This window comes from Lycorma delicatula, chromosome 5 (genome assembly GCF_047948215.1).
Source record: "Lycorma delicatula isolate Av1 chromosome 5, ASM4794821v1, whole genome shotgun sequence".
Classification (NCBI taxonomy): domain Eukaryota; kingdom Metazoa; phylum Arthropoda; class Insecta; order Hemiptera; family Fulgoridae; genus Lycorma; species Lycorma delicatula.
This window is the reverse complement of record NC_134459.1, coordinates 120,781,009-120,796,546: the sequence shown is the minus strand read 5'-3', so window position 1 is coordinate 120,796,546 and position 15,538 is coordinate 120,781,009. Positions and strand designations below refer to the sequence as shown.

The 15,538-nt window shown below is 27.8% G+C and overlaps 1 protein-coding gene across 1 annotated transcript in view; it reads left to right on the top strand.

Annotated features, from left to right (window-relative positions):
- Nucleotides 1–15,538, top strand: part of LOC142325736 (nephrin-like) — a gene marked incomplete at its 5' end in the record, with an annotated part of 400,912 nt that overhangs the window by 257,255 nt on the left and 128,119 nt on the right. The window contains one exon of the mRNA XM_075367769.1: nucleotides 1,047–1,191. Coding sequence (XP_075223884.1) covers nucleotides 1,047–1,191 — 145 coding nt within the window. The remainder of the gene's footprint in view (nucleotides 1–1,046; nucleotides 1,192–15,538) is intronic.

The following is a 15,538-nucleotide window of genomic DNA, read 5'->3' as shown; positions in this document are numbered from 1 at the left end:
CTAATAATTACGTTTTAAAATAAGGGTCCCCTAAAATACCTATTATTACACAGAGCTGAATAGTTTTTATATAAGGTAAATTAGATGAAATTTGATTATATATATAAAATAGGAATTTAAAATAGTATGAATAATCGTAAAATATTCAGCTTTGTTTTCAAAATACTTAAGACGTCCTGATAGCTGTGCATAATATATTAGATTCGATTCACGAATAGCCGCGATCAACCGTCAGGTTCACCTCAAACTGGACGCCAAAATTAGAATTTTTTAATAAACATTACGCAATATCGTTGTAAGTTATCAAGTAGGTTCAAACGCACTTTTAGTTAACCTTATAGAAATGCATAAAGATATATTTAAATGCAAAAAATATATAAATATCAATTTTGTAAATCAAGTGTTAGTCCGCAAAATGCCAAAAAACCAACTTTTTAATAACTGAAAAAAAAAAATAAAACACGACATAAAACCACAAGACACATGACAATGATAATGAGATAAGTAAATTATATTAGCTTATTTAGCAAAATTAGAAGTTAGAAATTATAACTTTCTTAGAAATGAAAGATCAAACAAAATAACGGGAAGAAACAGTAATAATAATAAGAATGTTAGTTCGGAAAAGTCTTACTAGGCTTTTCATCGATAACCGATTTATATATAAATTTAGTAATTGGTGAACATATCTAGAAAAGTAACAAGACTATTGTCTAAATTATTTAGAGAAGTTAATGTTTCTTGATGAAGGCGGGAAGAGAAGAAAAATTAAATTATTTCTACTACGGTACGCAAACGAAGGAGGAGAATATATATAAAGTAAAAAGAGGAAATTAGAAGATGGTAAAGCTCAACGTTCACGTTGACCTACCGAGCTTATACCAATAAAAATAGTTAAGAGAATCATATTTGCTTTAAATGGAGTTACCTATAAAAAAGAAATATATATATATATATATATATATTTGTAATAAATACCTACTTACCTTTCTATTTTTTTTATTTTATAAATCTGATAATATTTAATTTTGTTTTTAATTTTTCAGACCTCAAATGACGGAAATACTACAACAAGCACCCTAAGCTTTATTGCTACTAAAGAAGATGCAGGAAGAAATTTATCATGCAGATCTGAAAACCCTGGTATTTCAAGTGAAACTCTCGAAGATTATTCTACTTTACGTATTCAATGTAAGTTTTTTATATTTTTATTTTTTTTATTTTATGACGGATTTTTTGTAGTTAGCATTCATATTTAAATATTTGAAATACAGGCATTAAATAAGAGAAGTAAATACTTTAAATTCGCTCATTTTTGGGTATTGTTTCATCATATACTGTTAATTTCTGGATATAAATCTCAAACCTTCCAGGAAAGATAATAATTCCCCCCCCCCCAACCATTTGAGGTTAAACTGTGTAAATATTTTCTTTATTTTTTATTTTTTTTCAAGTTTAGCTGTCAGGGAAATCAATTCTAATTACAAAAAAAGAGGTTAAAAATATATTTTAGAAAATCGCTTATGGGTTTTTTTTTTTAGTTCGTCAAAGGTTAAATAAAGTCGTTTTTTTATACAGAGTGAGTCGAAAGTATAAAAACTCCTTAACAATTTTAAACCCGTTCTAGATGGAATGAATTAAAGTAAAATTTATCTAATTTAATTAAAATTTATTTTAAAATTTTAATTTTAATTTTAAAAAATTAAAAATTCGTTATTTTTTAAAACAAATAATGTTTTTTTTTTCAGTTTAATGGGTAAATAAATAAAAATACTGTCACCTATCATGCTTATCAGATAATAATTTATGGTCTTTTACTGTTGTTGCAAAAATGAAGCTTACTTCATTATTGTGTAATATTCCATTTAGATTTTTCATTACTACACTATAAATTTCTTATGAAAATTTATTGTGATCGGATGGGTAATTGATTTTTTTCTTCCTTTACCACATTTGTATATGGTACCACATTTGCATCCTTCTAACAGGATATGTTATTTGGTAGCGATTCAGTACAGATTTTGGTCGCAAGCCAGATTGGATTTTCGCGCAAGAATATCAACGATGTTACTTTATCCTGGTCGGTGATTATATATATATATATATATATATATATAGATATCTGAGAAATTTATGAGTATATACTAATCGTTCCCGATGTAATACATAATTTAATAGTTATGTGGAATTTGGTGTATTAATACAATAAGGTCCTAAAAATTTTCGAATAAAGAATCAAAGGAAAACTATGAGAACTTAGAATTGAATTATAGAAGAAAGTTTTAAAGGCACAATAAGTTAGGAAAATCATAAGCTGTTCAGGAAGAAAAATTTTGTTATTTGTAAAAGAGTTTTTTAATTTATGTTAACGTATAAAAAAAGTAAAAATAAAAATAAAAATAAAATATTTGTACAACATATCCAATTTCGTTTTCAATAAGTATTTATGCAAAATTAAAAATATTTTGATCGGTTTAATTTCTTAAAGTATTATTGCTAATAATTTTTTGCTTCTTATTGTCAGATAAGCAATTAATTCAATTAGAAAAACTGAACTTTTAGAAAAAGACTGAGAAAAATGAGAGAATATAATGTGAACCCCGTTGTTCTAAACATCCCAGTGTTGTTTGTAGTATATGAAAACTTTGAAAATACAAAAAAACCACTGGTATCATTTTATGAATAATTGCAATAGTTTCCGTGTTACATGCACCCCTTTTTTCTAATCTAATAACAAAGTTATGGAAAGTTAAATTGTAATATCAAAAAAACAGGAAAAATACCTGTGTTTGCGTGATTCCCAACGATTTCCTTCAAAATAAGACTATAAAATGTTATAAATTTTTATAAAATCAAATCTTTTTAATGGTTTGAAAGATGTACCGATTAAAAGGATTGTTTTTTTCGTAACGAATAGTGTACTGTATATAATACATCCTTATTTTCAAAAGTAGAGATCCTATAAACATTTTATTATTTAAGAACACACTTGATTTTTTCTTAAAATGAGGATTGTCACAATATCTTTCAATCGAAAATATTAGAACATTAGTCAAAAGATAAAGTTTAATTAATTTTGAAAATGAATTATTTTGTTAAATTTCCAAAATTTTATCATTCATAGTGCTTTTAACTATTTTTTTTATACATTAAAATATTACATTACGAAAGAGTTCAGCTGTGAAAATTTGTATAATATTTTATGCTTTAAAAAATCAACCTAGAATTTCTTTTCTTTAAATAAGAAAAAATTTAAAATCAGAGAAAAGTAAGTTTTTGATGTAAATAATTTTCTAATGAAATAAGAGGAAAAGAAGTTTTATTTTAAGCTGTAAAAAAATGCCAAGAAAGAGTACTAACATCTTTGTCACCTATTTTAAATGGCAAACTGTAGAAATTGTTTTTTAAAAATGTGATCTTTCAGCATATACCTATTGACATCCCAAAAAAAAAATTGGTAAAACTGCGGGTTAAGCATTTAACGAAATATTAGTTTTAGCAATTCGTTGATATTATTGTTTATTTGTGAGTTTCATTTAACTATTTCATTATAATTTTAATGATATCAACTAAAATGTATTCTCAGAAATTTGATTGCAAAACGCGTTGTCTGATACATTAACATCTTTGTATCTGTTTTGTTACATCTGGTTAACCGCCTTTACTGTCATACTGTGAACGAAGAAAAGCTGGTAACGTTAGGGATTTTATGGTAGAGAAAGGAAATTGTGCTGTATTCTCTGGTACAATACGTAATCCGATTAATGCTCAGTACTTAAGAAGGAGATCATATAAGTTATTATGCCGTACCTTACGAAAGTACAGAATCTCTCTTTCACTCTATATCTCTTCTCGCTCCCTCTTCCTTCTTCCTTTCTTTCCTATCCCACTCACTCTTTCTCAACCCTTTCTCTCTCTTTCTTTCTCCATAAATATTTATGTTATGTTACACACATATAAGAAAATGATCATTATTAGTTATGTTATTTATTAGTATTATATACTTGTATATTATACAGTATATACTTATATATTTTGAAAATAAAACCGTAAAATATATAAAAATTAAAATAAAAGTAAGAATAAAAAAATCTTCCAAAGAGCAAAAAGTTAATTATCTATATTGAAAAAGTTATATTAAATTGTTAGATAAAACACATTTAAAATATTTATTTAACTAAATTAATGAGAACTTATGAATTCGCGTACTGCTCTACATGTATTTAGTATTACCTTCCTCTACATGGATTTGTGTATCTCCTCTGGCAATATCAGGATCTTTAATCTTTTCAAAAGTTCTTTCTTTATGACTAGTGTTAGACAACAATAATGACGCTGCAGTCTCTGATATCATATTCTATTTGCGCTTAACGTCAGTCACTAAAATAATCACTAATAGTAATAATACTTCTATTACTACTACAAATAATAATAATAACTATAAGTAATTATTATGAATTTTATATAGGTAAACTTTGATCGTAATTTTTTTATTTATTTTATTGGAACTTAATGCAATAATTGACAAAATAATTCCGTATTGTAGATGGTCAAAATTTAGTGCATTCCTATTGGTGAGATAAAAGCTATTGCATCGTCCTGCAATTGATATAAATACACTCTTACCAATTTGCCTAAAGTTTTCATACTTGGATTGATTTAGTAGATGCGGTATGATGATTTATTGTAAATTGATGCAATTTGATTTTCCTGAAATAATAAGTATTGGATTGTTTCCGTGTTGACAGCGGTGAAATTTAAGTGTGTTAATTGGGAAATGTGGGAAATGTAATATGTTCGGATGAATATATGCAGTCATTTGTTTATCGATTTCGGTTTCTGACGATTAGGAACATTTGTCGTGGTTGGTCATGATTGATTCAGTTAACGCACGGTTATTCATTGTTATAAAGAACAAACTTTCGATATATCTTCAGTCAAATCTGCATGACCATGAGAATTTGAAAATCGTTTGTTTTCATATATATTCGTTATGTACTGTCAATGTAAAACTTCACATCCATAAATAATTTACATAGCTACGTATAGTTTACATTTTCTAATGTATATCTTTGCGACCGAAGAATAAAATATGATGAAGTAAAAAACTTCTGTTTTCTAATATTTTAGAAAAATTAATTTAGCAATAAAATTTCACGTAATCTTAGGAAATGTTACCATGTCATACAGAGCAGCTGCATGAAACCGAAAAGTAGGTTTTTCAATAAAAACTAAGCTACTATTCTAGTATTGCTGGATAAACAAATTTTATTGCGTGTGTGTATGTATATATATATATATATATATGTGTGTGTGTGTGTGTGTGTGTGTGTGTGTGTGTGTGTGCGTGTGTGTGTGTGTGTGTGTGTGTGTGTGTGTGTGTGTGTGTGTGTGTGTGTGTGTGTGTGTGTGTGTGTGTGTGTGATTACTAAAATATACTGTTACTTTTGCTCCGTTGAATAAAATCCGTATTGGAATTGGTTGTTTTTTATTATTGGTCGTAGTTGATGAAATTAGCAACAGATTAATAGTTTAATTTTTATTTTACGTAGTGAGCGCTATCTGTTTGGTGTGTATGTATATATAACTAGTGTTACGATTTTTAATGATTGTCAAGATGATACATTTTATTATTAGATTTAGATTCTACAGTATATTAATGCAAAAATGTATTTTAGGTTCAATTCATTATTTTTTTTTCAATATTAGAGTTTATGTGAACTCTATGATTAGAATTACTACAAGTAAATATTAATTTACAATATTGATATCGCAGAATTATCAGCTATTCATGCGATTGGATTTATTTCCAGTTGATCGAGCCTCTTGACAAAAAAAAATTATTTTTTTTATTTATTCTTGCAGTAATAACACCAGTCTTATTGAAAAATACTAGAAGTTTACCCATAATATTTATATTTCCAACTCAGTTCGTTTGTCATCAAATATATGACAAAAAAATAATAATTTTTTGGTTTCACTTATGAGGGTAACAGTGACTGAATTTTTATTTTTATTATGTGTTGTAATATTTTGCGTTCTCAGCAGTTTATTCATTCTGATTAAAACTTTCTAGTTTCGTATTTGTACTCCAAAGAACAAAAAGTTATTTTATAATTGAAAAATTTATATTCAATTGCTGAAAATAAAATGTATTTTAAATCTTTAGCTAAGTTAATGAGAACCTATGAATTCCCGAATTTTTTTACATGTATTTAATATTGCAGCTTTTTCTGCATGGATTTGTGTAGCGCCTCCGCTAACCTCAAAATCTTTAATCCTTCTGAATTTTCATTGGCTAATTCGGTGCTAAGCAGCACTAATAGCACTACAGCCGCTGATGACGTTTTCCAAGCACTTTTCTCAAAATAATAATAATACAGAGTGTTCAAACTAAAAGAGGCCTCATCATTTAATTTAGTATGTAAATAATATTTTATTGGCAAACACTTACATAATAATTTACAGAAGGTATTGAAAACGTTGTCCATCCACTTGTATGCACTTGTCAACATGTTTTACCATGTTCCTGGTTACTCTTGTTAGATGTGCCCTCTCTTTCTTGAATGGCATTGGTAATGTTTGTCTTCAATTCCTGCAGGGTGTGTTTTAAGTAACCCCACAGAAAGAAGTCAGAACTAATCAGATGAGGGGATCTTTGTGGCCACGATCTTTTAGAAACTATTTTTCCACCTAAAAAATTCTTTAGCATCTCCATAGTAGAGCGAGCTGTATGGCAAGCAATGCTCTCCAGTTGCAACCAGCAGTCACAGTCACGTTCCCACTCTTACAGTACGAACTATGAACTCTTGAATAATTTATTAGTAGACTGCAACATCCACAGCTTTTTCAAAGAGCAAGGATCCTATTATTCGTCACCTTGAAACCACACACCATACACCTATCTTTGGTGGGTGTAAGAGAGATTCAAATAAAACTTGCGGATTTTCAGTACACCAGGTCCAGTAGTTCTTATTAACATATCCACCAAGGTGAAACCACGCTTCACCTATGAAAAACAATTGATTTAAAATGCCAATTTTACCTCTAGTAAAGTTCTTGAACCATGGACACTAATGAACCATTAGCATAATCAGCATTAACTAGCTCATGGAAAACCTGCATTCAATACTAATAACAATTCAGCATTCCCCTCGCTGCAGTGTATGCTGGACCTAGTGAAATATTTTTTCCTAGCTTAGTCTTCACAAAGATTTATGAGGAGATTTTATAACTGCTGCTTTAATTTCATATACGATCTGTGTTGTTAAAACTAACCTGTGTATCGGGCAATTTTTGGTCTAACACCGAACCTGTTTCACGAAGTCTTTTAATTAATATCTGAATAATACTTTTCACTGGTGCTTCCCTTTCAAATTTCCCCCTAAACTTTCGCTGATACACTACATGAGATTTCGTTTCTAAATAATTATCCATCAAGAATACATATTCTTCAACAGTTAACCGCATTTTTTACAAACGGTAGCGCAGACTTGTTCAAAAGCCAATGCTCGACACAGACTAGCAATATTCAAATGTTGGCAGTATATAGTCCTCCCCACTCCAGCTCCAGACGAACCAATCTTCCACATTAATTTAACCATCTACACTATTATAAGAATTAATATGCATTTAGTGTATACTACTGAATGATGGGGCCTCTTTTAAGTTGAAACCCTATCATAATAAAATTAAAAATTAAAAAAAAAAAGAAATTAAAATTAAATGAAAATAAAAATTTATTTTAAAAAACAATTAAAATAAAGAGATAAAATTAGAATAATAAACTTTGATTAAAATAAACAAAGATTATTATTAAAAGAATATGTAAAAAAAATTAAAATATCCATATTTTTTAAAATTAAAATCATAATTAAAATTAAAAATTAAACTGAAAATAAACTAAATATATAAAAATTTATTAAATTATCTTCAAAATGAATAAATTTATATAACTAATAAGTAATATGCTAGAATTTATTATATTCTAATTATGATCTAGAACAGGTGTTACCAACCTTTTTGTAGCGCGGGGCCACTTGAGATTACAAAAAATAGTGGCGGACGCAATCGGATTAAAAAATAAATAAATAAAAAATTATTATATCGTTTATTATAACATACACTTTGTAACATATATTTACTATAACATGTTACATATTTATTATAAAAGTTGAATTAACGCGATCTTTGACACTGCATTTAATTTTCTAATTTCTCATAGTTGGGAGTGTAAGATGATAATCCTAATCAAGTTTGGCATTACTAAGTTGAGATAATATTCATGGTAGAAAATAATGATTCGCACAAATATGTGGAACCAAAACAGGATTTAATTTTGTAGGCTCCTTTTTTCAAAAGATTATACTTTTTATGGAAAACCAAATTCCAAAATTTTTCATCCGTATCGTGAGATTTTAATGTTATGTCATTTTGAAAATCGAAAATCTCTTCTTCAATTTTCGATGTTTCTTCTTGAAGAAGTTCTGTTTGATTTCTTCCTGAAGAAGTTCTGTTTGATTTCTTCTTGAAGAACTTCTTGAAGAAGTTCTGTTCTGAAGTTCTGATTTCGCAGTTTCAGTAATGTCTACTTTTGCAGTAAAAGGATTAACAAAAAATGTAACCTCGAGTTCGATATTGGTAAATTGCTGAAATCTACTTTCAAACTGTTCTAAAAGTTTTTTTTAAGATGAGTGATAAATAATGTTAAGTTAAAATTATTTTCACCAATCATTTTTTTCATCCTGGAAAGTGTACAAGAGAAGATTTTGACAAATTATTTATCCAAAACTATATTCTGGCTTTCAATGCTTTTATAGAGCTAATCGTTTCAGCTAAATGTTTAATTTTTCCCTGGAGATTCAGGTTTAAACTGTTCAATTTTTCACATATGTCTGTTAAAAAAGCCAACTCCATCAACCGTTGAAGGTTATCTAATTGTGGAAATGTTTGATTTTTTAAAATAAGTAATTTCTTTACTCTTCGAAAAGATTAAAAATATCGGAGAAGTGCTTTGCTTTTAATTAACCGTCTTATATCTGTATGGAAGATAAGTCAGCTTAGGAAAATTCGTTCTTTCTGACAAGGGCTTAAGCAATCTTTGTGATAAAGGATTTGCTTGAATTTTTTTAATCATTTAACAACATTCATAACATGATCGAAGGGTAATATTTTGGCACATAATGATTCTTGATGTACGATGCAGTGTTACCACATAATGTTCGGAAAGGATTCATTTTTCTTTTGATGGGAAGTAGATCCATTATTACAGCCCCACCATTGCTGGTGCACTATCATAATACTGTGCTGGTGCACAGTAATAATTGTTGATAACTTGTGTAAAGGCATATTAATTTCTGTTGAATAATTTTTAAAGATTTTATAAATATCTTCACCCCATGTTCGCTCTTGCATCGAACCATTAAAATTCGATGCTTTTGCATCGAATTTTAATAGTTCTTTCACTGAATCGCTGAATACCATTCTTATCATTACTGCCGATTGCGCAGTATCTGATATATCTATTGATTCGTATAAATGTAATGAGAAATACTCATATTCTTCCAAATTATTTTTCAATCGACTTTGTAAATCTGTTGAAATCGCTTGATCACGGTATCGTTTGATAACGGTAAATCATGTATTGCTGAAATAATTTTTCTTATCGGAAAATCCTTCAAATAACGAATCAGCTCCGACGAGAAACACTTCCTTAATTAGTTCACTTTCTAAAAATGATTTTTTCGTTTTGCCAACAAATAAAAAAATTTGATGGAAACAATAGTGACTTTTTTATTTATATAGTTGGTAAAAAATACTTATTGGATAGATAACCTCGATTTTAGTTGATTAAATTTTATTTTCCTTAGCTCAGATTTTGGCGGATAATTAACCTCAATAGAACTGTGATTGGTTTTGTAATGACCTTCGACGTTATGTTTTTTTCTACTTGCCCAACACTATTCCATATTAAGCAAATACATTTTTCTTTATTTTCGATAACAAAGTAGTCTTCTTCCCAATTTTTGTTAAAATAATAGGTTCGTTGTTTTTTACTTGGATTACTCATTTTGGAGTGAAATGTTGACATAGAAAAAAATAGATGCGTGTACTTATGTACGCGTGTTTAAAGTTATACTTCTTTGGCGTGTCTAAAAGATTCCAGCATTAGTTTAGCCATCTCGAAGACTAAAATAAAAACAAAATTATATATTAAAAACTTTTAAATTAGAAACAAAAAATGAAAAATAATAATAAACCACCGTGCAAGTAGCAAATGTACGATAATATAAAAAATGTTTAAATAAATAAATCAAATATCAAAGATGATTATTAAGTTAATTAAATAATTTTACCTGTAGACATTTTAGAAATCTTTATGTGCATATTTTTAACTTTTTAAGTAAATTAATAATTTAAGTTTTGTTAAATAATATCAAACAATTACCGGACGTCTGCTATTTTCATATATATTTTCATTTATATATATATATAGTAATTATAAAATTAATTTTTATTATTAAATTAATAATCATTATTTTACTAATCATTTTTTTTTTTCATTTTTTACAACAAATAATGTTTACCTCAAATCTTGAAATACTTATTGATATTTATGTACAGATTAATTATTATTAAAAATAAATAAATAAGATTATATGAACAACAATATTCACAATATAAAATATTAATCACTTCGGCCTCTTACGAGAGAACTTAGCTAAAGTATATACAAACTGAACTTTGTTTAACGGCTTACTTCATTGTTTTTCGTGTGACGACGTGAGTGCGCATGTTAAAATTTCACTCTCATCTTTTTCCCCTAATCGCAAAAAAGATGAATAACTTCAAAAAACACAACACATCGATAGCATGTCATGACAATAGAGACTACAATAGCACGCGGGGATAACTAATACCGTACTACTAACACAACAAAGATGTCGATGGATTAAAATAGGTGGTCAGTGTAGCCAGTTTAGCGAATTTCTCACTAGCAAGATTTTAAAAACTGAAGTAACATTTTATTTTATTTTAAAGTTTAATTTTTTCATTATTTCAACACTTTGTCGCGGGCGCATGTAAAATAGCTCCGAGGGCGCATGTGCGCCCGCGGGCACAAGGTTTAGAACCCCTGATCTAGAATATACCTTCTTGTCTTTTGATGAAACACCATAAATTTGATTTTGATATAGTGAATATATCTTTATACATTTTCATACAACTTGAAATATTATTCAGCTCGTAATTTATTTAAGCTAGATAAATCAGTATTTTGTTAAGCGTTATAAATTAATATTTTACTTTTACAGCCACATGAAAACTCACCAGCACTTTTCTTGGGAGATTAAATCTAATCAGTTTATTAATATTAAATAAATATGTTTTCTAATAATATATTATTCAATGATCAAAATTAAACTTAGAAGAATTGAAACTTAGGCTATCTTGCTATCCTCAAATATACTAGGAGTTTGCGTGTACATTTTAAACATTTCTTTATCATGCCAAAACTTAGAAATGAGAAAAATATTTAGTAAAAATATACATCCATCAGAAATATGATATAACATACACAAATTTAAAGGTATATGAGAAAGATTATTTTATGTGTAAATTTATTTTATATTTTATACAATCCACTTATTAGATGACATAATCGGATATAAACGACGTAACTAGCTGTTTAATGAATACCAGAGAAGGTAAATCTAATTGGGATTCTTATAATTTAAATGCTTTATATTGAAACTTAGCAAAAAATTAATCAAAAAACCATTTTATTTCCGATATCTTTTCTTCTCATACGAAACTAAATTAGTGGATATTTTTCTTTTTACTTCCTTGTACGAAGTAAAGAAAGTATTGTGATCACGAAAAATTTCGGTTTTCAGATTTCAACGGAAATATCCATTTTGACCATCCCTGAATTCATTTTGACTGGTTTCGGTGTGACGTCTGTACGTACGTATGTACATCGCATAACACAAAAACGATTAGCCGTAGAATGTTGAAATTTTGGATTTAGGACTGTTGTAACATCTATTTGTGCACTTCCCCTTTGATTGTAATCGACTGGATGATAAGTGTCCAAAAAAGGCTAAAATCCAAAAAAAATTTGGATTTTGGCCTTTTTCTTAACTGCAGTAATCAGCCCTTATTGAGAGCTTTTCAACGATATATCATAAGTGATACTATTTCATTGGTTCCAAAATTATAACCAAATAAAATTTTAATTAATGAAATATTTAGATCGTACAAGGGGGAGGCACATCGGTTCGAATCAGACTTCATCTTCTTTTTTTTTTAATTTAAATATATTGATTTATTAATAATTATTAACCTCTGATTGTAGAAAAAAAATGTATATATGTAATTTAATAGGCGCACAAGGAAGTTATGTGGTGTCGATATCAGATTTTTTATGTCTTTTAGGATATCAACCAAGAATGAATGTAATAATTTTAATGAAATAGATTGAATCAAATGGTATAAATTAACAAAAATTAAAATATCCGCTACTCTAATTATTATATTTTCACGGAGACCCATCCTCTCTTAAAGGTTTTTTTAGCAAAGATTTAATTTTACAATAAAAATTAAGTTAATTACAATAAAATTTCAAAAGTTTTTATAGCAAATATTTTTTTAACAATAATTTTGGTTCCCTTAAACCAGAAACGTATATTCTGATTACTCTCTGATAATTCTCTTTACAAAATGATTTAAGTGGATGTTAAATGAAAAAGTATATTTAACTTTATAGATTTTTTTAAATTTTTGACAAGTTCATCCGCGAATTTTTAGTGGAAAAAATCCAAAGAAATAAAAATTAGTGTCAATTGAATTATAAATAATTTTCAATGCTTCGTCTGTTTAATACTAATATGTATACACATAATTATATATATATATATATATATAAATATATATATATATATATAATTATGTGTTAATTTATATAAATTTTAGGTATTAAATTTTTAAATTATTTAACATCTTGTTTTAAAATTTCTTCGTTGAACTCATATCATTGAAGTAGAGACTAGATGCAAAGATAGGTGGAATGGAGTAGAGTTTTGACAACTAGTTTTATAATTTATTAAACCAATAGATTTTACGTATCGTAATACCCTTATATGAATAACATTTTCTTTAATTGTACATGGCACATGAGATGGAATCAACCATGATATTATCATCATACATGAGGTGGAAGTTTGTAGAGTATGAAAAATGCATACAAAATGAAAATTTTTTTAATTCAAATTCGTGTAATTTTTTTACGAATCGCCTTTTTATCAAAATCTCACCTTTTTCAATAGACCTGCGGGGTTTTGTTTTCTTTGGAGACCGTAATTCATTAGTAGATTCATACTCGAGAATCACGTTGTACACTGAAGCAGCACACAACTTCTACTTACGTTAGCAGTTTATTAACATCTGAAATCAACGCCGTTTGATTATTCTGTAATTTGTAAGCATTACTCTGCTTTTGTAAGCATTTAAAGTGATGTATTTTTTCGCACGACTTAAGGGCTTTTTTTCGCAACCCACAAATCTTTATATATAAAAATGTTCGTTTGTGTACGCTTCAAAAACTCAAAATGTTGTGCACCGATTTAGCTCAAATTTTAGCACAAATTATTTTACGGGTACCGGGTTTGAATCCCTGATCGGGATTCAAACCCGGTACCTACGGATGGAAGGCCGAGACGCTACCACTCCGCACCGGAGGTCGGCATTGGATGCATATGTACCACAGATATAAAGATACATACAATAACAGGAGAACATAAAGCAATAAAATACGTCAAGCATAAAGCATAAAGAATGATACAGCATAAATGTAATAACAGGCCTGTGTTGTAAGTAATAACCTTGCTATTTATTGAGTTGAACGTAAAAATACACGAGGTCAGCTGATGCGGTAACCTACCACTCCATAATTTATTTTCTTTCAGAAAATTACTATATCAGTTTTCATAAAATATGAAAATATTTTTATTTCTTTTTAAACAGTATCTGTTTTAAAGTGTGTGTAATACTCGTAATTTAAAAATAAGTATTGCTTGCATTGTAAATAAGCCGAGACTTTCAATATGTTTCAGAATTTTGATTCCCTAGTTGAGATGATTTTTGTATTAAAGACAGCGTAATATAATAAAAATTTCGAAAATGTAATGGGAAAAGGAGATATTTTCCCAGTCAGATTTCAGATGCTCACTACCGCTGATACTGAAACACAGAATATGTGGTATCCATGTATTATTTAAATAAATATGTTAATTTAAATTCCACACAACACACTTGTTTATTTTTTACTGATTCCATAAGTCGGATGGTTCTCAGAATTTTAGGAATGTTCAAAACTTATATATCCTCGACCCAGAATAAAAAAGTCCTGCATCAAGATGAAAGAGGAATTAAAACAAATATCTTGCTACTAACGAGCAAACGAGATACCCTTTGAAACTACCAACAAAAGGATGCATTGACTTTAACTTTTAACTAGCGGAAAACAAATGAACTAGAAAATGGTAATGAAATTGACTCAACTATCTCTCAAAGTATAAGGAGTTGAAATAAATAGAAGTTGGAAAAAGAGTAGATCAATTAGTACATTGCATTTCTACGAAAGTAAGGAAATGAGGAAAATTAGCCTTTAGTTACCTTTATAGTTTGCCTTTATAGTTTCAATAAAACTAGTTAATAGAATAGGTTATTAATGAAAACCACTTTAAAGAGCAAAATTAATTAAAGTGTTAATTTATTTCACTTTTAATTGTAATAGTTAAAAAAAAATCTGTGAAAGACAATATTTTTCCATGTTTTAAAAAATATATAAATCATAATAATTATTGTATTATTATTTTTTGTATTAAAATAATACTACGCAACGTAGATACATAAAAAATTTCCTTTCATTTCTTCCAATTTAATTCTTTTTATCTGTAACCTGATCCGTAATTTACCTACTCATTATTTTTCATAAGTTACTTAACTGCACAAAATATATTTCAAATTAAAACATAAAGACTTTTTTTACCGTTGACAAAAGCGTACACACATTCCCTACAAACCCTATTCAATCTACCAGTAAAAGAAGGGAAATAACGAGATTTCTGTTAATTATCTCTTTTAATTTTTTTTTTTTATTTTATCATATTTTCAAATAATTTTTCACATTTTACATAAATATCTATTTCGTTCACAATTAACTGGAATATTAATTTTGTACAGTCGTTTTGTTAATAATGAAGCATTTCTCAAATGCAGCATTCTTTGTTTATATTTAAATTAGTGGAATTCATTTGTAATTTAATTAAATTTTTAGCTGTAATTAATTGTTACTGTTGTTTAATATTGAATAATTAAATTCAATGTGAGCATCGTTTTATTTAAGTACTTGCAATTAAGGAAATTCTATTTTAAATTCCCTTACCTTTAAATGTTATTTAATCTTATTAAAACATAATATGGTTTTTTATTATTTAATAGAAGATAAATTAATCAGCCATGTGTTTAATGTATAGGT